General features: G+C 37.3%; 1 protein-coding gene across 1 annotated transcript in view; it reads left to right on the top strand.

Moving 5' to 3' along the window:
* Necab1 (N-terminal EF-hand calcium binding protein 1) overlaps nucleotides 1-22,657 on the top strand; it is a 156,197-nt gene that overhangs the window by 61,205 nt on the left and 72,335 nt on the right. The window contains exon 4 of the mRNA XM_010611999.3: nucleotides 12,302-12,327. Coding sequence (XP_010610301.1) covers nucleotides 12,302-12,327 — 26 coding nt within the window. The remainder of the gene's footprint in view (nucleotides 1-12,301; nucleotides 12,328-22,657) is intronic.

The following is a 22,657-nucleotide window of genomic DNA, read 5'->3' as shown; positions in this document are numbered from 1 at the left end:
TAGAAAATCTTAGTAATACAAAGCATTTTATGGGGCAAATCAGAGGCACGTTGGTTTCTTGGTCTTAAATGCAGTGTACAGACCACTGAAGGAATATATAGTTCAAAATATGTATGCAGATATTTGTATTTATGTTTAAATTCATATGGGTTTTTATTTGAGACTTAATTTTTTATAATATCACTGTCCAGCAGTATTGTAAAGTGGATAAATTAGTGTGTAAAAGAGAATAAATGTTGGAAATGTATACAGACTCCACAGTGTTTTCTGAAAGAATTTTCCTTAACCCTCTCCTCCAATTCACACATGAAATTAAAAGTATCAGAAAACTTATTAGTAGTATGCAAAAACTGAAATAGATAGGATGGATCTTGGTTCCACACAATAACCTTCTTCTTCTTTGTTTATAATTAACTTTTGTATTTTTAAATTCAGTTTAGTGCTTAAGTTTTTTAAGCTTTGTCTTTTCCAGTAACATTAGTGTACATGAACACCAGAAAGAGTTCTATTCTCTTCATTTCCTTCTCAAATACCTGTAGAAATTTTAGTAAAAACATGATACTGACTTTAAGAGAGAAAGGAGAAAAAAGAAACATTTATTTCTTCCTCCTAACATTGTTTTTTTCTACTGCAATGAACAATTTTCTGGAATGTTTCTGCTTGCCTTTCTTATACTGTCTGCGTGATGACAAAGACTGAATGCTCAAAGGAACACTGATGTTTGAAATAGGCCCACAAGATTGAATTTTAGAGGTATTAGGAAAAAGAATGATAAAGCATTTTATGAAGCATGCCAGAGTCAGAATTATGCATAACAGTTTTTCACCACATAAAAAGAAAGATGTAAGGATTCTCCAAACCCATCATTTCATACTCTCCAAAGCAACATTTTATTTTTGAGGTCTTTTTATTTTTTAAAAAAGATTTAGACATTCCTACTCATATCATGCTTTCTGAATTAGGACAATTTCCTGGTACCTTTTGTGTACCAGGAAATTATAAAAATATATGTGTACATTTTATAAGATTTAATTATTAAACACACTCATTTTGAGGAACTCTTTTATTAGTGAAACAATTTATATCATGCCAAGAAAGACCATTTTATGCAGAAGTCCACTGCGGAATAGACAACTAGATAGGAGAGTATCAGAATGCCTACTTTCCTTATATTATTTGATAAGCCTTTAGTGTATACTTTAAAATATACAATGAGTCACATACTTTGTTTTTTAGTTTTCAAAAATCCAGTTATCTTAGGAGATTAGAAAATGGAGAGGCAGAAGTAAGACTGAGTTTTTATTCCTCAATGCGCTGATACAAACCACATTTCTTGGAAACAAATTCTGAGATTTAAATGCAAGTGTTGCCTCCTACATGAACAGCAGTGCCTACCTATGTGGATGCTACTCAGAGCGTGGTCCACAGGTCCATGTCGGTCTGCACGCTGATACTTGCCCACCTGGAAATAAGCAGAAAACTTGAAAGTATTTTAGAGAACTTTCTTGATATTATGATAACTTGCAAGAATTAGTTATTAAGTTTTCTACAAAACTGGCAAGCATTGGAAATGTAGTCTCATCCCTCACGGTGGAGTCTGAGAAGTTCTGTTCTGTAGGTTAGTGAGGCTCTGGAAGAGTTCAGTGTGGAGCAGGGCCCAGGTAAACAACTGTCTGGTGGAGAAAAGGAGGAAGGAAGGAAAGAAGTCAGGGAGGGGGAAAGGCAGAGAGGGAGGAACACAAATACTCAGCAACAGGTGCAGGTAAGCAGAGCAAAAGACCCCAAATAGAGGGAAGATTCATTTGTTCCCTGCCATCTTCTCACCGGTTACTAATTTTCTGTTCAAGTCATCCTTCTTTTAGCTAAATGTGATAGAAGTCCGACTCAAGTTAGAGAGGAAGGGGGCTCATTCAGGCTCTTTCCCTTCTTCACTTCCCCTTTCGTGGTTTCTCTCTCAAAATTGTTGCATTCTCTCCTCCATCCTTGTGGAAGTGGGAGGGGAATGGCTTTACACAGTGCAAAATGTGTATCATCTCATCTCAGCTACTGCAGAAGTAAGAGGGAGCCCCTCTCTTAGAAACCAGACATAAAATCCCAAAGGAGAACTCTGACGGCCTTACTAAGGCTGTGTGCTCCACTGGAGACTGTGCATCACAACCCAGGGAGAGGAGACTACTCCTGTTGTTATGTATGCCTGTGGTTAGGCTTCGACTCAGGGTGGAATGGTGCTCTATGACTAACAGCCCCATAGAAACACAAAGCTGAGGGCAAGTTACAGAAGACACAGGGGTCACAGAGGAACGGAAGCAGGAATGAGTAGAATGAGTAAGAGATGTCCACTGTGTCGGAAAGACTGGCCTTTCCACATAATACCCAAGAAGTGCGAGAAACATCGGGAGGTGGAAACGATGAGAAAAAAGACAATTACAAGAAAGAACAGGGAGAAACAGCTCCCAAGTGCTACCACAAGGTTGAGGCTGGGAGATGCTGAGCAGCAAAGTGTTGAGACAAAACAGAAGAGCAGTGCAGGGTGAATGCAGAGTCTCGTAGTGTGTTGTCCCCTGAGGACACGAGCCATTGGGCGGCCTACTCAATTGCGCAAGGCAGCAGATGTCAGTCAGCCAAGTAGAGATCAAAAATCCTCAGACATTTTAAGAGCTCAGTGTTAAGCCACAGCGATTGTTTGTCAGTTATTTTATACTTCAGCAATTATATGGCACATTTTAGTGAAAACAGTGTCTGTTCATATTTTATTATTTATTTTTCCAGCCTCCTCTACAGTACTGTTTTATTGTATGACTATATAATCAGAGTATTTTTCTTTGTTTTTGGTTTCTGAATATGAAATGCCATTACAAAGTTATATCTTTAAATGATAGAACCATTATCCTTGCCCTGTGCCTAACTTTAATACCTGAATAACATTCAAAATGTCATTCTTAACACCGTACCTAAAAATCTGTTAAACATCGAAGCCTTGAAGGAAACTGGTTTGACTTCTCATTTGACTCTTCTAAAGGTAGGCTCTACAATTAGTCTACTGGCAAAGCCTTGAAGCATTCGGAAAGATTGTCTTATGTGCCGTGAGTGAGTTAGTACAAGTATGGTGGGGACAGTGAGGTCTGATGTAGTGCTTACGGTTCATAATGCTGAGGCTGTGGAAACCATCAGTCAAATTTGGACCAAGAAAAATGGAAGCGACTCTCAGAGGCACATGTTGATGTGTCATTCACTGCTCCTCAAATCATGATCCTGGCAGCAGCATCAAAAGCTTGAGAGAAATTTCATGGTGGAAAGTCTCTGAGCATGGAGCCCAGGAATTGTGTTTAACCCTCATGGACACTGAAGTTTGAGAAGCATGTTTATTAATAGGGGCAGAATATCTAAGTAGAAAGGACAAAGGTGATATACACACTAGAGGAGAGTTTGAGGGAGAGCATAGAATAGAGACCAAAGGAGAAAGAGTTAGTGTCAGCAGCTGTAAGTAAGCATTGAGGGTAGAAGCTCTGGAGCAAGAAGCAGAGGGACATTAACATGAGGGACATTAAGAGGAGAATTTACATGAAAGCCTGCTTTCTCTGTGTGGTGCCCTTGCTTAGCTTAAGTGAGAGCAAGGTCAAATACCCTATTGTCACTTGGGGATTGCCCTTTTGTGTAAGCAGATCTTGTGCCCTGTTGAATCTAGGTTGAATCACTAAAGAGCCAAACAGAGGAGTAACAGAGTATATTACTGTGTATATAATTATTGACCTCAGTACTATTAATGCAGAGTACATAATTATAAAAATTTAAGCTGTCACTTACCATTCAGCAAATATGCTTTGGGATTATTGTTCATTGCAAGGAAATGCTGTATTTGCTTTGAAAAACAGTGTTGAGAGACAGTGTTGGGAGGTGGGAGCTGATAACTAAAATCACTTTGGTTAAGTTTGAATTTCTAAGTCCCACATTGCATTCCAGAAGCATAATCTCTAATATTTGGGCCTGGAAATCTATGTTTTATAAAACTTCCCAGGTGGTTCCTATGCTCATCCAGCTATAGAAAGCTCTCAACTGTAAAACAGGCTCAAGTTTAAACCAATTAGGTTTCTGCCTTAAGAAAAAAATATCCAGCTCAGAGAAACATGCCTCCCCCTCTTGTAAGCTACATCTGTGCTTTGGTCCCTCCTGGCCTGTGTCTGCTGCAGCGTCTCTCCACCAATTATCTCCTCTTTCCTCTCAGCATCTTGGTTCCAGCTCGTAAATACTATAAGTGACTCTCTCCCTTCATTTGAAGCTGTCTCTCTCTATCTCTAGTTGTGCTATTTCTTACTTTCATGCCTCATTTCTCAGAGTCATGGTTATCCTCTTCCAGCATTTCCAGATTTCTGGGAGTGATTGAAACTGTTGTTTCAAAAATTGCTGAAGGCACTAAATCTTAATTGCAATAGTTCTTGTCAAGCCCTTACCTTGCCTTTTTTTCAATATGGTAAACTCTTAGAGTTGTCTTCCTGACTTCCAAGGTAACATTCTTTCCTATTGTCCTGTGACCATCTTCTTTATGTGCCCTTGCAGATCTTTTTCCCCACTGGTGTCTGAAATGTTAACATTCGGCTCAAAAATCATCAGTTAGGTCTTTCACTAGTGCTAGGTATGCTGTTCAATACCTTTATTTCTAGTAGATGGAACCTAAACTCTGGTATAACTTTGAGTCCAAGAAAAAAGAAAGAATTGGAGAGTTTCTTAATCTGATAACATGGTGCTTTGGCATGAAGAGTCCAGCATAGGTTCTTCCGTAGCTCCTGTGGTTCTCACTGGATTCACTTTATGTAGCTTGACTGTTCCTGGGGCTTGAGTACCAGTAGACATAGAAAATGTTTAATTAATACAACATGGATAAGTAAATGAATAATATTTTAGTTAAAGAAAATCCCAATTCCATTTTATCTTTCACAGATGAGATGTACTATTTATGCGCAAAGAAAAAGTCTGATCCTATGTGGTCTCAGTAGTAGATGTTCTTGTTCATGAGACATCCTATAAACTGGATTCCTATGGACTCTTGTGATAGAGGAGCTCCAGTTAACAGAATATATAATGATCACTCTACATTTCATAGTCCACAGTCATGGCAACTGGTTTCTAATGCCACTTGAGTCTCTGTAGCTCTCATCTTCATGCACTTGGGCCATTTGGCCTAGGAATGACATTCTCTGGCCCACTTTGGATTCTAGGAATAATTATGGTCTTCATAGAAGGGAGTTAAAGACCTATCACTGTGATTTACTTATTTTCTGTAACCCAATGTCAAGTCACACTGTGTTAATATTTTGGCATTTATATAACCTTGCTCTGTCAACTCAGTACTTGCCTTCCTGTAAGAACCAAACTTTACTTCTCTCTGGTTCTAGCTTTCTTAGTTCGTTTCATATTCCAAGCCCCCATTTGATAACCCACGTGGTTTCTGTCTCTGTAGACACCAAGCTGGTGTTCATTCTGGGGCCTACTTTCCAGCTGCCACTTCAGATCTCTGGTGACTAAAACAGCTGGACTCTGCCAGTGGAAATATCTGAATAGCATCTGTTCCTGAAATCCCTTTGGCCACTATTATGTCATCACCTTACTCTCTGTGAAATTCTCCCAGTTCAGATCTCAAGTGTCTTGGCTAGTTATCTGGAGCATCTGCCTTTTTCAGGGATCACATCCAATCCTTGGTCTCAGCCCTTCCCACAAGCTGTTCTGTCCTTCTGCTATGAAATAGATTCCTATGTAAGCAATTAGATGTATAGGTCTTGGAGCTCAGTACTATCCAGAAATATTTGTAAAATGTAGCTGTTTATTCTTCTTCTAATCTCCAGTACAGCTTCTATTGATTTTCATTAACACTATTTTGTTTGGAACCTACCTCAGTACATTTGCTCAGATGATGATGGAAGGATATTCTGCTCTGATGATCCTTAGTGAATTGAGAGATCATAATATTATTTCATAAAGTGAAGAATACGAGGATGTTTGAACATATTTGTTAATCAGTCTGCTCATCTGCCAAAAAAGCAATGTGTGCAGCACTACAATACTCCCATCACAATAATTAAGCATGCCAGTCATTGAGTCTGATTCTCCTTACTTCAAATACTATTGAGAAATAAATATCTTTGCAAGCCAACATTAGCCCCTTCTAGCAATTAAGAAGTATAGTAGTATTCTGAAAACTTTTTCCGACTGAAAAAAATAAATTCCTTTTTCACTGGTCATGTTTATATTGGTGAAAAATGACTAGCAAATTCAGTAAAACATGAGCTAGGACTCATAACTGAAAGAGTCCAGCAAAGGTACACAGCACGTATAAATTTTAGTTTTAAAAAGGAGGAAACTAATATAATCAGAAGTTTAAAATGGTAGCATCTGATAAGAAAAACACAGTCCTTTATTCTTATTTATAATAAGTTGGAATGGTTAAAAAAAAAGTTACATTTGTAGGAAAATACTTCAAAGAGATAACTAAGAATGTTAACTTGAAGAGAAAAATGTTTGAGATAATAACCTAGCATTGTAAGCTGGAAATTATAAATTCCCAACAGAAATCAGGCTGCATATAATCAATGTTTTGTTTTGTTTTTTCCTAAGTAACAAACATGCTTCTTAGGACATGAATTTGGTTTTTTTCAGAACTTAGAGTGCCCTAACACAGAAGAGTAAAGCCAAAGCAGCTTCAGCTGCCCCTAAGGGCTACAAATGAATGGTATTAAATTATTGTCAATATTGCGTGTGTGTCAATATTATACTGAGAATATCACAATAGTGCTTTTTGCAAAATAAAGTACCAGGTCCAAACTGACAGATCAAATGCGATCCATGCTAAGTATGCTCATAGAATGTGAAATAATGAACAGAATAACACCACTTACTTTGTCTGACTTCTCCCATTTTTAATCACAAAGTTTTTTTTCATTTGTTTGCTTTTTTCTTTACTTTTCCCATTATGAATGAAATCTTCTAAGATTACAGAAAAGAATCATTTGGAAAATTATACAGGAGGAAAAAGGAAACACAACCAAATCCTAGCATCCAGAAGTAGCGTAGCTCTTACTGACACTGCTGTTCATTTCCTTCTCAGCCTGTAAAAATGCATTTTTTAGTCCTTGTGTGTATACTATTTACTTCTGGCTTGATATTTACACAAATTTTGAACATAAGCATTTTTTCCAAATTGTTGAACTCTAGGTATATTTTAATGATCCTGTAATATTCACAACTTCAGTAGTTTTTTATCTAATGAATATTTAGTTTGTCTTTTTTCCCCAAACAGGCTGCCATGAGTGTCTGTTTTCTACCCTTCACCTGCATCTAGCTGAGAATGCATTCTTGTGGCTCTGCGCTTCTTTGTCTCTCTCTCTCTCTCTCTCTCTCTCTCTCTCTCTCTCTCTCTCTCTCTCCCCCTCTTACTCTTCCTTTCTCTCTCATTTTAGTATGATGTTATTGCTAAAATATTATACAGTTGCCCATTATTGCATGCTATCAGGTGTATGCTAGGTTTGTCTGTGGCTTACTAGCCCTTTAAAATCCAAGTCATTGCAGAATAGAAATACGTCTCCACATGAAATCAGCTCTCCTAGAAGTCACCCATATGAGCCTACTGTAAGAAAGGGAAGCTTGTCTTACTAATCACCACAAATAGCATAATACAAAAACAACTGAATAAAGGCATGTTTGAGGCCACGAACTCTTTAAATTACTTGCACTACAGCACAAAAATAAAAGTTCAGAATAACTTGCAAGATAGCAGCTCTACTTTTTCCTTATTAAAAGTCTATACTTATTAAATGTTAATCTTGCAAATTATTCTGAACTTTCATTTTTATGCTATAGTCCAAATAATTCAATTTCCAATAATGGATGCACATACTTCTATGTATCTTCCCTAACAGTTTAAAGACATCATATTACAGTGATACATGCATGCCCATGTTTATAGCAGCACAACTTATACCAGCTAAATCTGGGAAGTAGCCTATAACCCCATCAACAGCTGAATAGATAAAGAAACTGTGATACATATCTCCAATAGTATACTACTCAGCCATAAAGGAGAAGAAATTTGAGTCATTTCTGGGAAAATGTATACACCTTGAAACTATAATGATAAGTGGAATAAATTACATGGTAAAATATCACATGGGTTCCTTATATGAAAAGCCAAAAATATAAAAGATAGACTAAGTTAGACATTATAAGAGGGTTATATACACACACACATATATGGAGGGGGCAAAAAATATATGCACACTTCAGAAAAAGAAAACCTTGTATAAATATTTTAATGCTAAATTATTAAGACATCATAAGTTTAATATGTTACCTTTGGCCTCCACAATTAGAAGAGGTGCTCGCGGTGTCGGCCATTGGCTTCCAGATGTTTATTAGTATGGTCAACTGCTGCTTTATACACACACACATATATGGAGGGGGCAAAAAATATATGCACACTTCAGAAAAAGAAAACCTTGTATAAATATTTTAATGCTAAATTATTAAGACATCATAAGTTTAATATGTTACCTTTGGCCTCCACAATTAGAAGAGGTGCTCGCGGTGTCGGCCATTGGCTTCCAGATGTTTATTAGTATGGTCAACTGCTGCTTGGGTAGCCTTGGTCGTTGAGACTGCTGCACATGCATTTTCAGTTTCTTCTCTAAGGGCTGGCAGTGTAGTGGGTTTTCTGCAATATATGACATCCTCTAGGGTCTGCCGTACAGAGGTAACATCATCCATTGCAAAAAACTCATACTGTTTTTCTTTTCTTGAAGTATGTATACAATTTTTTGGCAGATTCTATATAGATAAGTAAATAGGTAGCTAGATAGATAGAGATATCAGTTCCCCAATATGAGTCTGATTATTTTATATTGTAAACATATTCTAATGAAAATGAAGAAAAACTGGGAAAAATGGAAACTCAAAAAAAAAATCACATTTCGAACCAATGAACTATTCTGAGGAAAACAAACAGAAAAATAAAATGACCTTTAATGGCCTTTTCAAGTATGAAGTTCTTTAAAAACACTGAGAAAAACATTCATTTAAGTGACCAAAATGTTTGATAACTCTCAGCTAATAGCTAAGCTATAAAAATATCTAAATTATTTAATCCTGAATCCAGTAAGTTTTCCCTCAAACTGCTTCACATCACTCTTTTCCTTTCTGCCCCTTTGTACCATCTCTGCCTGTCATTATTAGACTACTGAATTCTTATTGATCAGCTCCCCTATTAGTAATGCTTTTTAGAGTATAATCCAAATATAGATTTACTTGTTTATGAATTCTATAAATGCACCACTGAATTATTATAAACTATAAAATCACACAAAAAATTTAAAAAGTTAAACATTAAATATAAGCAGAAATAGAAGTTCAAGCCGAGAATTTAGCTCAGTGGTACCACCACCTGCCTCGCAAGTGAAGGTCCTGAGTTTGATCCACTGCATAAAAAAAAAAAAAAAGAAAAGAAAAGAAAAGAAAAGAAAAGAAAAGAAAAGAAAAGAAAAGAAAAGAAAAAGAAATTGAAGTTCAAGTATCTGTTCTTGCCCCCTTGGATGGCCTTGCACACCCTCTGAGCCACATGCCCCTTAGAAGGACTGACCCGGCTGTTAGAATAATTTGCAAAGTGGGCTCTGGGCCTCTTTTTCACTGTTCTTCTGTCCAATCTAAAACCATCTGTCAGGAATCTTTTAAAAATTTAAATCCAGCCATGTTACTCATCTTCCGAAAATTCTTTTATGATTCCAAATAGATAACAAGGTAAAAATTTCTTAGATGACTCATATTTTTTTAAATCCCATTTCTTCATTGGTGACCTATTTTCCAGTCCAGGAACTATATTAGTTAGGGGTCTCTAAAGGAACAGAATCAATAGAAAATACATGTGTAATTATGGAAGAGAATTTATTGGGTAGCTTGTGGGATCAGAGGTGGGAGAGGCTACAGTGATCTGTGCCCTGGAGAGCTGGAGGATGCAGTAGCTGCTCAGTACAAAAGCTGGAAGCTACAGAACAAGAGGGATTAAAGATGGAAGTCCAAGGGGGGAAAAACGAGAACCAAGACCTGTCATCTAAAGGAACAACATCCCAACAATAAATGTAACAGTACTGTATACCTAACACGTACCAATAAACTAATAAAAGAGAAAAAAATGTTGAAGTCCAGGGCCGGGGATTTGGCTCAGTGGTTCTACTGCCTGCCTTTTAAGCACAAGGGCCCGAGTTCGATCCCCGGTACCACACACACACAAAAAAAAAATGAAGTCCAAGCTCAAAGGCCTGGAAGCTCACTGGAGAGTCACTGGTATGACTCTACTTTGGAAGGCTGAAGAAAATGAAGATTGATGTCCAAAGTCAATGGCAGTGACAGACCCACCCACTCAAGCAGACTGAAGCTCTTCAAAATGCACACTAACTTCCTTTTTTATACCTTTTACTCTATTCAGGGTACAAACCTGTTGGTTGGTGCCACCCACAGCTGGGGTTGATCTTCTCCCTCAGTTCGCTGGCCTACCTTCCAGTCATCTATGGAAACACCCATCAAACACACCCAGAAGTATGCTGTGCTAATCTGCTGTGTGTTCCTTAATCCAGTCAGATTGACATATGAAACTAACATTCAGAGGAACCACTCCGTATTCTGAAATTCAATGACATAGTCTATGTACTTTTAACTTTTATTGCAAATTTTTTTTTCTCGCCAGGATGTCCTTCCTTTGTCTGCCATTCCTACTCACATTGAACCCTTGAAATTAACTCAAATGTGTTATCCTCCTAGGTATATACCCTGATACCTTTTGCCAGTTCTTCACTTCCTTCATATCAACTATTTTATTGTAATTTAATTATTTATTGCCTGAGCCTCCTTCTAAATTGAGTTTCTAGAGATTAGCAATCTGATGTATTCATTTTGGTATTTATTGAAGCCTCATATATCAGTGGCAACAGATAGCTATAGAAGTTTGTGGAATAAATGAAGGAATGACTAAGACCTTGCAGTGAAACTACTTTATATCCTCTATCTGATGACAAATACTACTTTACCAAAAGGTGCACTAAAGTGTAGAAACATCATTTAGCCAAGATCAAGCATTCAGTGTCCAAGAATGAAATCTTGAGTGTCAAATGGCTTAACAGAAGGGTGTGGGAACTGATAAAAGAGCTCAGTGAACAAATTGTTTGTACCTCTTGCCCACCAATTCTTACTGCTACTCACATAAAGACTGAATTTTAAAAATTACATTGAGTTTTGACATTTGACAACTTAAAAGTGTCAAAGATTTGTAACTAATTGATATTCGTAGTTGATCTTTAACAGTCTTTGACATCTTTAGGTTTATTTCTAGTCCTATTCCACTTAAACATTTTTAACATTAAGAATTACTATGAAATTATTATTCTCATTCACCACTTGTTAAGATGGTGATTTTTCTCCATAAGGTTATGAATCAATCAGTTATATTGATTTATTGCCTACTATTGAGCCACTACTGCATTCTTGTATCATCTTCCTTGGTTAATGGTTAATGGAATTATTCTTCTGATAATAATGTATTATGTTTCCTAACATTTTATCTGGGTGTTTTGCATTCATTGTCATAAGAGTAGTAAGTTTCTATTGTTTGAATCTAAACATTGAACCATGTAACTTTATTTTAAAAGTCACTTGACATAAGCATTGAATCTAATTTACTTTTTGAATTTAGGTATAGAAATGCTAGCAGTGCCATCCAAATGATTAACTTTTACTAAATACTCACTTTATGCCAGCAACACATATATTAACTCAGTTAAACCTCATGAAGCAGAAATTATTATTATCCTTATCTTGGGGCACAGAAATTGAAACAGAGATGTAAAATACTCAGGGTTGCAGGGAAGGTAAATAGTAGAGTTAGGATTTGAACTCATGCATCCTAGCCCAGATCTTACCTTCTTCACCATCTTGCATGATTTCTCCAATATGTTACAGGGGAAAATACAAATCTCAAGAGGTATTTGTTCAAAGAGAGAATATAATATAGTCATGTTAATAACCTGTGTTTTTTTACACAATGAAAAATGTATAAGAGAAGTAGCTTACCTACCATTTACTAACATAATAATATAGATTGGAACCTAATAGTATTTAACTATTAAAACACTTACATGAGTATGTAGCTAGTGAAGAGCACTTGTATAACATCTGCAAGCCCTGGGTTCATTCCCCAGTGCTGAAAAAAAATAAAACAAGACGCTTAAATAAACAGTGCTACCAAAGTAATAATATTTCTTTTTCTTTTCAGCAATCTTGACACAGAAGAACTATGTGGTAAGTTCCTTTAAGACTAGTCAAACCTATTACTTGTTGTAAAAGGGAAGAGAATGTTGTCTGATACACTTCTATGCACCTTAAATTAATGTCATAGATTAGGAGTGCTGGAGCAAATAAAAGATAAATCAAGAAGGTCTCAAGGGATTTATCTGTATCCAAGAGTTTTGCTAAAGTGCAGATTTCACTGCAGAAAAAGTTGGGCCTCAATTTGCCCATGGAAGGAGAATTGTTATTATAATCAGTGCATTAGTTCAAAAGAGGTAATTCTCCACACATTTGAGTATATTTTTAAATTGGCATTAATACAACATCATTGTTCTCTTCACAACATATTGTGCAGAGTCTCTCCTTACTGTTTTGCAAAGCTGTCTCCTTGAAAGGTAGGAATACCTTAGTCCCAAACTTGCCCAAAGCAGTTAATTCACTTAGTTTTTTATTTAACTTTGTCTCAAGTATTAAATGTCACTTAGAAAACAAATGATTAAAATACAGAGAAATAATCTTCACAAATGGTTTAATGGCCTCTTCATTGCTTTTCTTCGTCTTTGTAATTGGAAACACAAGTCAAAGATTAGAAATATAGAAAACACATACAGCTAAAAGTTATTTGTTACGAAGAATTGTGGAGCATTATGAGATTATTCAATATGAAATAGCCAAATATCTCTGAATACTGGAAGGTTTTAAGTTTACATTTTAAAATAAATGTGTAAGGAAATGCATCTTGTCCAAGTTTGATCTTATGATCCAGGAAGCTTGAAATACTTTTGATGGTTCAGGATGAGTTTCTCTGAAATTCTTGATTGAACGACAAATCCTTCCTGAATGTCTTCTAATTTTTCAAGTTTTACAGTTTGCCCAAAACATCAAAAAGACTATTTATAATACTTAAATTAGTTATCTTCTATTTCGACAAAAAGGTAAACACCAAGAGATGTCATGGCAGAACAAAGTGTTGGAACAGAGGATTTCAAGGCGATAAGTGAACCAAACAAGTATGAATCCCTAATATGAGCTTTCCAATTTTCCAATGGTCTTCAAATCTCTGTGCTCCCTTTCTTTCTTAGTGTACTTCCCAGGTTCAGAGATAGGAATTCAACTGAAAAACAAGGTATGATTACGAAGAAGCCAAGTACTTGTGTATCCAAGTAGGTCATACTGGTCATGAAACACCAGCAAAGAGAATCGTGCCGCTGCTTTCAATGCAATTGGGTGTCGGCTCCATTCACACATGGTTCTTACCACGCTAAGCAGCCAGAATAATCCATAGGGGCCATGCAACCTCACCATAAAGATGAAGTCGGGGTCCATGTTCATCCATGTGTAGCCGTCTCTGTCAAAAAAGCAGAGAGAACAGGGAGAAATTAATCATTAATCATCTTCAAAAATGTTTGTCTTTCTTCTGTAATAAAGGAACTTAATTATCATCATAACCTTGTATTTACTGAAAAGTTACACTATGACTTTGCTCCATAGTTTTAGTTAAAGAACTGGAAGATGGAGCTTTGCTTCAACAGAATTGCTCTATATATTTTAAAACCAATGATTGTATTCTCAATCATGCTATAATCCTCCCCCTCTCTGTTCAAGAATATGCATTTTAATTTCTAGGGTGTAGCTTCATTTCTCATTATTTTGTGAATATAAAGTAAATATTTAAGTTGGATTCTAATCAAAGCCAAATGTGCTTCAGTGCTAGCAAGTGAAATATGTAGATTCACACCCCACACAAGTTCCCCCTTTGTGTGGGAGGGACAGCACTTGATTGGCACAGAAAGGAGATTTCATATGCTTTCTCCTAGAAGCCAATTAAAAATTCCAGGTATCTATAAAGCTCCCATTTTGTTGCTTTTGCTTAATCTATCAGCTTATTCAACTCTGAACCTAGAATTCAAAATCTTTTAAAATACTGATTTTTAAGAATAAGTTTATGATTTTTAATTATGAAAAGAGTGCTATTTAATAACTTTTTCAAAAGTTGATGTGAAATCATGTAGTATGCAAGCTAAAATGTCAAAATTGTTCTCTTACCTCTCTTCCCTTATTCTGATCTCCACTGTTAATTGCTTTGAACATATCCACCCACATTTTTATGTATATATTGTTTTACAGCAGTGAGATCATATAATGAATATAACTGCATACTCTTCTGTCTCATTTTGTAAACAAATGGCTGCATAGTATTCCATTTTCATTCATTTTTCAACCAAATCCCTTTTAGTGGGTTTTTAGATCCCTTTACCTTTCCCCTGCAGCAAATATTATTGAAGTAAATATTCTCAGATATATTATCTTTGTACACTTGTATGCATCATTCTGTATAGTAAATTCCTCAGAGTGCAACTTCTTATTTAAGGTTTTTCCAGAGCACACACCCACAGCAGTTCATAGGTGTGCCTGAGTGTTCACTCTTCACAGGTCATTGTGAAACCCTTTCTTCATGACCTTTTTGTGATACTTACAACTATTAGCCAATATTCAACTGGATTTTACTTAGAAAATGGTATTGAAGTTCTAGCAGTGAGGCTTTTTTTATATCCATGTGACCATTACCTCTGTTCTCAAAAGTTCAGGAGCATAACTATTACTTCCTTGACCTTACCTGGTTTATGCCTGTTTTTATAACTTTACTCATTTTTACTGAAACTTTTTGCAAATCAAGAGGTCAGTAGCAAGAATTTTGTGACATTTGTAGATTGGTGAAGAATAGTGATAAAGTTCATGTAGCTAGGCTGCCTGATTTGAGAGTATATCTATAACAAATTTTTGTGACCAAGGTAGAATATACTTATTACATTTAATAATGTACTTGCTGATCTAGTTGGCTGTTTAATACTATTAAACTATTTTAACAAATTGATACAACCTGTAAATATGATTATAAAAACCGAGGGTACAGAAAGCTCATGGAATAAAACTTTCTTAGTTTTATGTGCAAGATCCCTTTCAGTAGGTCAGTGCTAGACATCCCAGCTTATGAAAGAGCTGCCTCACCTTCGCTGCCATCAAGGCTGGGTGCTGGATAATCAGAAGACTCTAGGTGCTCTTCCAGGCCCTTAGCCCTTAGCACCAGGCACACACCACTAGGCGATTGAGTGTAAAACATTGACTCACACTAGGTCGCACCCCTCAAAATTGCCATATCCTAAATTTCTGATAACTGCAGTTCAGATCATGAGGGTCTTAACTCTCTCTGACTCTCACTCTCTCTCTTTCTCTCTCTCTCTCAAACACACACACACACACACACACACACACACACACACTCACACCTCCATTATTTTCTTTCCTATTTAGTCTACTGTTTGAGAAATCCTAGCAAAGTATAGACTGTGGGACTCATTTAAACTCAGGATGCTTTGTGAGACCAGTTCCCCAAGTGACCTTTGCAGCAGCTGTGGGTCCTGAGATTCTGACTTAGAATTCTTAGTCTGGACTGGAAAAATGAAACAATTTGGAGGATTAAGGTGTAGAAAAAAAAACACCAAAAGGCATTTGGTAAAGCAAAATCACTAATTAAATACAACAAGGAGGGAAAAATTAACCTCTTGCTAGAATTTTTTAGCCAAATTATTGTACTGAATGTGGATGTGGTTATTGCTTTCTGATTGATAGCTTGTTTAAATGTTTATAAATCACACTCTATATACTCTTTCATTACACCCAATGTCCAGACATTTTTACTTTTGATTTTTAATTTTGGTGGTATTGGGGACTGAACCCAGAGCCTTTGCACTGAACTATATCCTCAGCCCTTTTTTATATACATACTTTTTTTGAGAGAAAAAGATAGGGTCTAAGTGGCCATCTTAGTTACTTTTTGTGTTGCTGAGACAAAATACCCAACACTCAAAGTTAAAGGAGGAAAGGTTTATATAGCTAAAAGTTTTCAGCAGTTTTAGGCTATAGTTGGCTGACTTCAAGGCAGGTTGGCATGCAAGAGGGGCATCAAAGAGAATCAATAGTTCATAAAGCAGGGCAAACAGAAGGTGGCAAACAGCAAGCAAGCAACAAATGATGACGCTCTTTTTGTTCCTTATCTTCTTATCCAGGCTACTTGCCTATAGGTCAGTCAGGTAGCACTCACACCCAAGGTGGGGCTCCCTTAATCCTCCCAGAACTAGACTAACCCTTCACCCCAGCATCACACACTTTAGATCAAGCCACATCTGAAAAGCCTGCCAATGACTGCATGCAGCTTTGCGGGGGGACATCTAGGATACAAGCCATAACATCCCACCCTTGGCCCTCCAAAGACTCATGTACATCCCTTTATGCAAAAAGTGTTTAGTTTAGTCCATCTCTAAGAGTTACCAAAGTCCTAACAGTTTCAGCATTGACAAAAAGTTTAAGTCTGAGGTCTTCCCTGAGATTTAAGGCAAGTTCTTGTCTGCGAGCCCCTGTACAAATTAAAAGAAAGTCAAACACTTCCAACATACAATGGCATAAGATAAACATTACCATTCCAAAAGGTACATACGGGAATACAAAGAAATGAGACCAAAGCAAGTCCAAAATCCAGCAGGCCAGACCTTAAGTCCTGCAGTTCCATGTGCAGCATCCCCAGCAATCTGTGGCAAGTTGTGAACTCCAAAGGACTTGGGTGGCTCTGCCCCCTCAACACTGCCAGTGGTTGTAGCTCCCATGACTTCTCTCTTGGTCCAACTTTGCTCCCTCCTTGAGGTTTTCCTCAGACTTTTCTGGCCTCTCCAAACTTCTGGGGCCTCCACTGCACCTTCAACTTCATACTCACAGTTTCACTCGTTGCCCTCTCAGGATCACATTGCTTGGCCTCCCAGGCCTTCTTCTGAATTCTGGGTGGAAGCTTTCCTGACCTCACAACTCTTGCATTCTGCATGCAACTAAAACCATGCATGCAGTACCACGTGGATGACATCAGTGTCTGCTGCCAGCTGCAGCAGTAGCCAGGCCTCCTCTCTTGGCTGTAGGGGTCAAATGCCTGGATTGCTAGGCACTCTGAATTTAATCCTGAGAAACAAATTCTCCAGGCTGCCACCATTCTGGAACATGGTATTCTGGTACACTCTTCTCAAAGCAAATTCTTTCACCTTTCCAACTCTGAGGCTGTCCTGTTCCTTGTGATGTTCCCAGGCCATCTTTTCCATTGTTCTGTTCCTTCTCTGCAACTAAATTCTCCTGTGCTCTATGCAATCCACAACTTTGCCAAACTTTTCTGGCCAAATTCATATTTTAAATCATTCTGCTGGACTCTTTACTCTTGATTCCAAACATAAATCTGGCTAAAAGCTCCCAACAGTAGCGATGCCAGCTCCCCAACATTAGACTGTCTTAAAATGTCTTCTGCAAGATTCGTTAGTCTGACACCCTTAATCTCAGACTCAGGCAAAAACCTCTTTTGCCTCTGAACACAAGAATAAAATGCAGACAAACTTTCTGCCAAGGCAAAACACAAATCATCTGGAGTCCAACAGGCAATGTAGTCCTCTTCCCAGCAGAAACTTTCTGAACTTGGTCTTCATGGACAGCGTTTTTATCAGCATTCTGGTCTTCTGACCTTTGGCCAAAATCTCCCATCAAGTATAGCTTAAGGTATTCCTCAGCTGCTTCTTCAGCCAGCATCTCCAAACCTTTCCAAACTCTTCCCACAAGCCAATTCCAAAGGCTCCTGGTCCACAGGCATAGTCACAATAATGACTGTACTGTTGGTAACAAATTCTGTGTTAGTTACTTTTTCTGAGACAAAATATGTGACACACAAAATTAAAGGAGGAAGGGTTTATCTGGTTCAGAGTTTGTGAGAGGTTTCAGTTCATAGTTGGCTGGCTCCAAGGTATGGTGGCAAGGCAGAGAGGCATCACAGAGGAGAAACAGTTCATGGCAGGCGGAGGACAGAAGGGAGAAGGGCTGCATTAGCAAGTGAAAAATAGCAAATCTCTTTCTATCCCTTATATTTTATCTAGCCTACTTACACTTAAGGTGGATAGCACTCACACCCAGGGTTGGTCGCCCTTAATCCTATCCAGAACTGTGCCAAACCAATCAGTGAACTAATTTAGTGATCACACATCCTTGATCCCAATATCACATTCTCCAGATCCAGCCACCTCCAAAAATCACATCTTTGACTGCCTGAGGCTTTGTGGGGACATCAAGATATAAGCCATAATAGCAGCTTAGTTGCCCAGGCTCAGCTTGAACTTGTGTGATCTGACTTTCCAGGGTTCTGGGCTTACAGGTGTGTGCCACCATGTCCAGATCTTTTTACTTTTTGAAGTCTGTCACTTTTAACTTTTAACTGGATTAGTTCTCATACACAAGCTCATAGAACCTACATGACCATTTCAGTATTAGAACTTTTCCCCAGGAAGTGATTCTTTTTTGGGGGACGGGGTTTGAGCCAAGGTCTCCCTTTGTAGTTCAAGCTGGCCCTGAACTCACTACGTAGCCCAAGCTGTCCTTGAACTCATTGCAATCCTACTTTCTCAGCCTCCCAAGTGGTGAGATTACAAGTATGCACCACCACGCCCAGCTCAGGAATTGATGCATGTTACCCAAAAGCAGGAGTTATGGAGAACGAATTTTTGTCCCAGATCTTTATTTATTGTAGTACCATGACTTAAGGACAAAACATGTACCTAGCTAACACTAACATAGTGGTTCAATAAGAAATATGAATCTCGAGAACAAGAATAAAACATTAGTCAAAGCTCAACCACTTCCAAAGCCAACACTGACCTTTCCTCCCTCCTTTTCACACCTTGGGTTGTAGACATACTGCTGGAACTTCAGACACCTGCTCTCTTTTACCCCATAGCCTGGCCCGACTCAAGGTCCTCAACTTGTAATGCAATCACTCCTGACAATTGTTGCTGCCCTTGTCCCTCTTGATGGTGTCCTGAGTAACTTTTTGAATTAGCCAATTTTAGGATGTTGCATACTCCTTTTTAAAATAATTCCATGGCTAATTAATTGCCCATAGCATCTCACATTTAATTTGCATGTCATAAATCTCCTTGAAAACCTATAAGAAATGTTGATTCTTGAGTTTCAATCCAAAGATTATAGTTTAGCAGATGAGACCTTACCAGTGATTTTAATTACCAACAAGCACCCTGGAGCAGTACTTCTCAAATTGCAATGTACCTACAAATTACCTGAAGTCTTATTAAAATGCAGATGATAGTCTGTGTGTCTGTTTTCTTAGCTACTCTGGAGGCTGAGGCAGGATGATCATTTGAACTAGGAGTTCAAGATTAGCCAGGGCAATGTAACAAGACCTCATATCACAAAGTAAATACATAACATGCAGGTTGACTTAGCAGGTCTCAAGTGAGCCTGAGATGCTGTGTTCTAACAAGTTCCAATGTGAAACTGTTTCCACTGGTCAAGAGGCCACTCTTTTAATGGAGAGGCACAGAAAGATTCTGCAGATGATTAGAAACACTGACCTAGACCTGAGGATGAAAGTTAGAGACCCAGCAATGGATATTTCCAGCACATCAAGCCTTGCTGTTTCACCACTGAATTTTTTAACATCCCATGGTGTCCTTACTGCTTCCTAGCCTCAAAAAACTCTCAGTCCTGTCCTTTATCTACTAGTAATGTTGAAATTATATATATATATATTCTAGCAAGCCTGACAGGTATAATTGGCTTCCGTTCCTGCTCTTTGATTACTGGGCAGGGTAAGTTTTATTCAGCTGTTAATGTTAATGAGCCATTGTTAGTGTCTGCCCTATGAAGCCCTCTCCAACTCACCCAGGCAAATTTGAATGTTCTTTGCTTTATATTCAGATAACATCTTGGACTTGGACTCCTAAACCATTGTTTTGAACAATGATCATGTGGATTTCAGTTGTCTGTTGTAATGTTTATCTCCCCCACCTAGCCTTGATTTCTTAAAGGTTGTGGCTCTTTTTATCTTTGTTTTCTAAACTCTCAGTATAGCAACTGGCACTTGAAAGGCTGTAAATAAGAATATGTAAGGTCTTGCAATGAGTAAATGAACACCCACCATGATAAAGTGGAAGGGAATTATCTCCTTTTATCTATGTTCCATGTGTTTGACTCTTGCCTCCCACCTCCTTCTTTGAGTTTCCTAGAGCCCCACTTGCCTGTGCTACCTGGCACATGTCCCCACACATGATTTCAAAGTCAAAATAAAACTTTGTTTACAAAGATTTTGTTTCCATGTATTTCCTCTGCACATATGTCTTTCCCCTTTTTATCTTTCCCCTACCCCTCCCACTTCTTCTACTCTTTTAGACTTTTCTTCCATTACACAATATCAATTATACATTTTAATCCTTATTTACACTTTTACTTTTTCACACCAGAGAAACTATTCCGTATTTAAACATGTGTGACTTATTAATTTCACTCAAGAGTATGGCCTCAGTGTGCATCCACTTAGCTATAGATGACTCTAGTTTCTCATTTTTTATGGTTGAGTAGTACTCCATTTTATTTTTTAAAAAAACAACTTCTTAATCCAGTCTCGAGCTGATGGGGCAATTGGGCTGTTTCCAATTGGCTATTACAAACTGTGCCACTATAAACATGGGTAAACATATATCATCACTGTGGTATGATTTTTTAAATTATTTTGGGAAGATAACCTGCAGGGGAATAGCTGAATCAAATGGGACTTCTAATTCCAGTTGTTTGAGATATCTCTTTATTGATTTCCACAATGGTTGCACCAGTCTGCACTCCCATCAACAATGAAGGGTTCCTATCTCCCCACAACCCCGCAGGCATTTGTTATTGTGTGATTTCTTGATAACAGCCATTCTTTCTGGGGTGAGGTGGAATCTCAGTGTTATTTTCATCTGCACCTCTCAAATGGCCAGTGATGTTGAGCATTTTTTCAGATGTTTATTTGCTATCCCGAATTCTTTGTCAGAGAAATGTCTGTTCATTTCAGATGCCCATTTTTAGATTGGGTCTATATATTTGTGGGTCTGTTTTTTGTTTGTTTGTTTGTTTGTTTGTTTTTTTAGTTCTTTAAATATTCTAGGTAGTAGACCTTTCTCTGAGGAACAGCTGGCTTTGCCCTTTTTTGTTCCTTATAAAGTTTTTACAACCAAATTTACTTTTTTCTTCAATTATATATTTCTGTCTACTTACATTTAAAACTACTGTGTAAATACTCTTTGAGCCTGTGTATATATTAAAATTAAAATATATTGACTTCTCTTCTTTTGTACTTCGCTTTTTTTGCTTGATTCAACCCAAAATTCTGATATTATTTTTCTAACTTATGAGTATTCTACAGCCACATGAACAGCACACTGGTTCATGAAGAATGTTTTCCACAGGGACTTCATTTATCAAAAATAATTGCACAGATGAGGTCAGACCTTTTGTCATCCCCTTCAGAAATTCAGTATCAGAACCAAGAATTAAAGCATTATTTTGAAGCAAGTATTTAAGGAGTATGTACTTATTTAACATTCAACTAATCCCTTCCTAAAAAAACAAATCTTTATGAGACGTACCACACTATTTTCAAGGATTGAATAATCAAGAATGCATTTTCCTTGTTGTCAAAAATATGTCACTTGTTTTTAACCTCTGTGTGCACAGAATGTATTTTGACAACCATAATCTAGAATTTATTTATTGCTCACCTATAGTTTTGTTGTTCTCAGAGAAGTCTTCATATTAACTAGAAAATCAGTGCACTTGTCATTACTGTCAATGCCAAGAAATACTTCCATCTGGAGTACTAAATAGATTTATGAAGGCAGTTTTCATCAAACATGCTGCTATGACCCCAGTGATCTCAAGTGGCTTAGATGTACTTTTTGTCTTTTCAATTTAAATGTATAAATACTCATGACACATTAGAGATAATAATAAACTACAGTGCATCCAAAGAAGAGTTCACAAGAATAAAAACTTGGATTTCTAGTACCTGAAATGTCAAGGTTTTTTCAATACATGAATTTCTATTAGGTTTAGCTCTTTCTCATTTTAGAAATGTACAGATCTCCTCTACACTGAAAACTACAGCACTCTGAAAAAAGAAATCGAAGAGGATATAAAAAAATGGAAAGATATCCCCTGCTCCTGGGTAGGAAGAATCAACATAGTGAAAATGGCCATACTACCAAAACTGTTATATACATTCAATGCAATGCCAATTGAAATTCCAACACTTATATTTCACAGAACTAGAAAAAAGAATCCAAAAATTCATTTGGAACCACAAGAGACCTAGAATAGCAAAAGCCATTATAGGCAACAGTCACATGGCACCAGGTGTAACAATTCCCAATTTGAAACTATACTACAAAGCCACTGTGATAAAAACAGCATGGTACTGGCAAAGAAATAGGCC

This window comes from Fukomys damarensis, unplaced genomic scaffold, assembly GCF_012274545.1.
Source record: "Fukomys damarensis isolate Sample0158 unplaced genomic scaffold, DMR_v1.0_HiC HiC_scaffold_5, whole genome shotgun sequence".
In the NCBI taxonomy this organism is placed as follows: Eukaryota; Metazoa; Chordata; class Mammalia; order Rodentia; family Bathyergidae; genus Fukomys; species Fukomys damarensis.
This window is presented reverse-complemented; position numbering and strand designations above follow the sequence as displayed.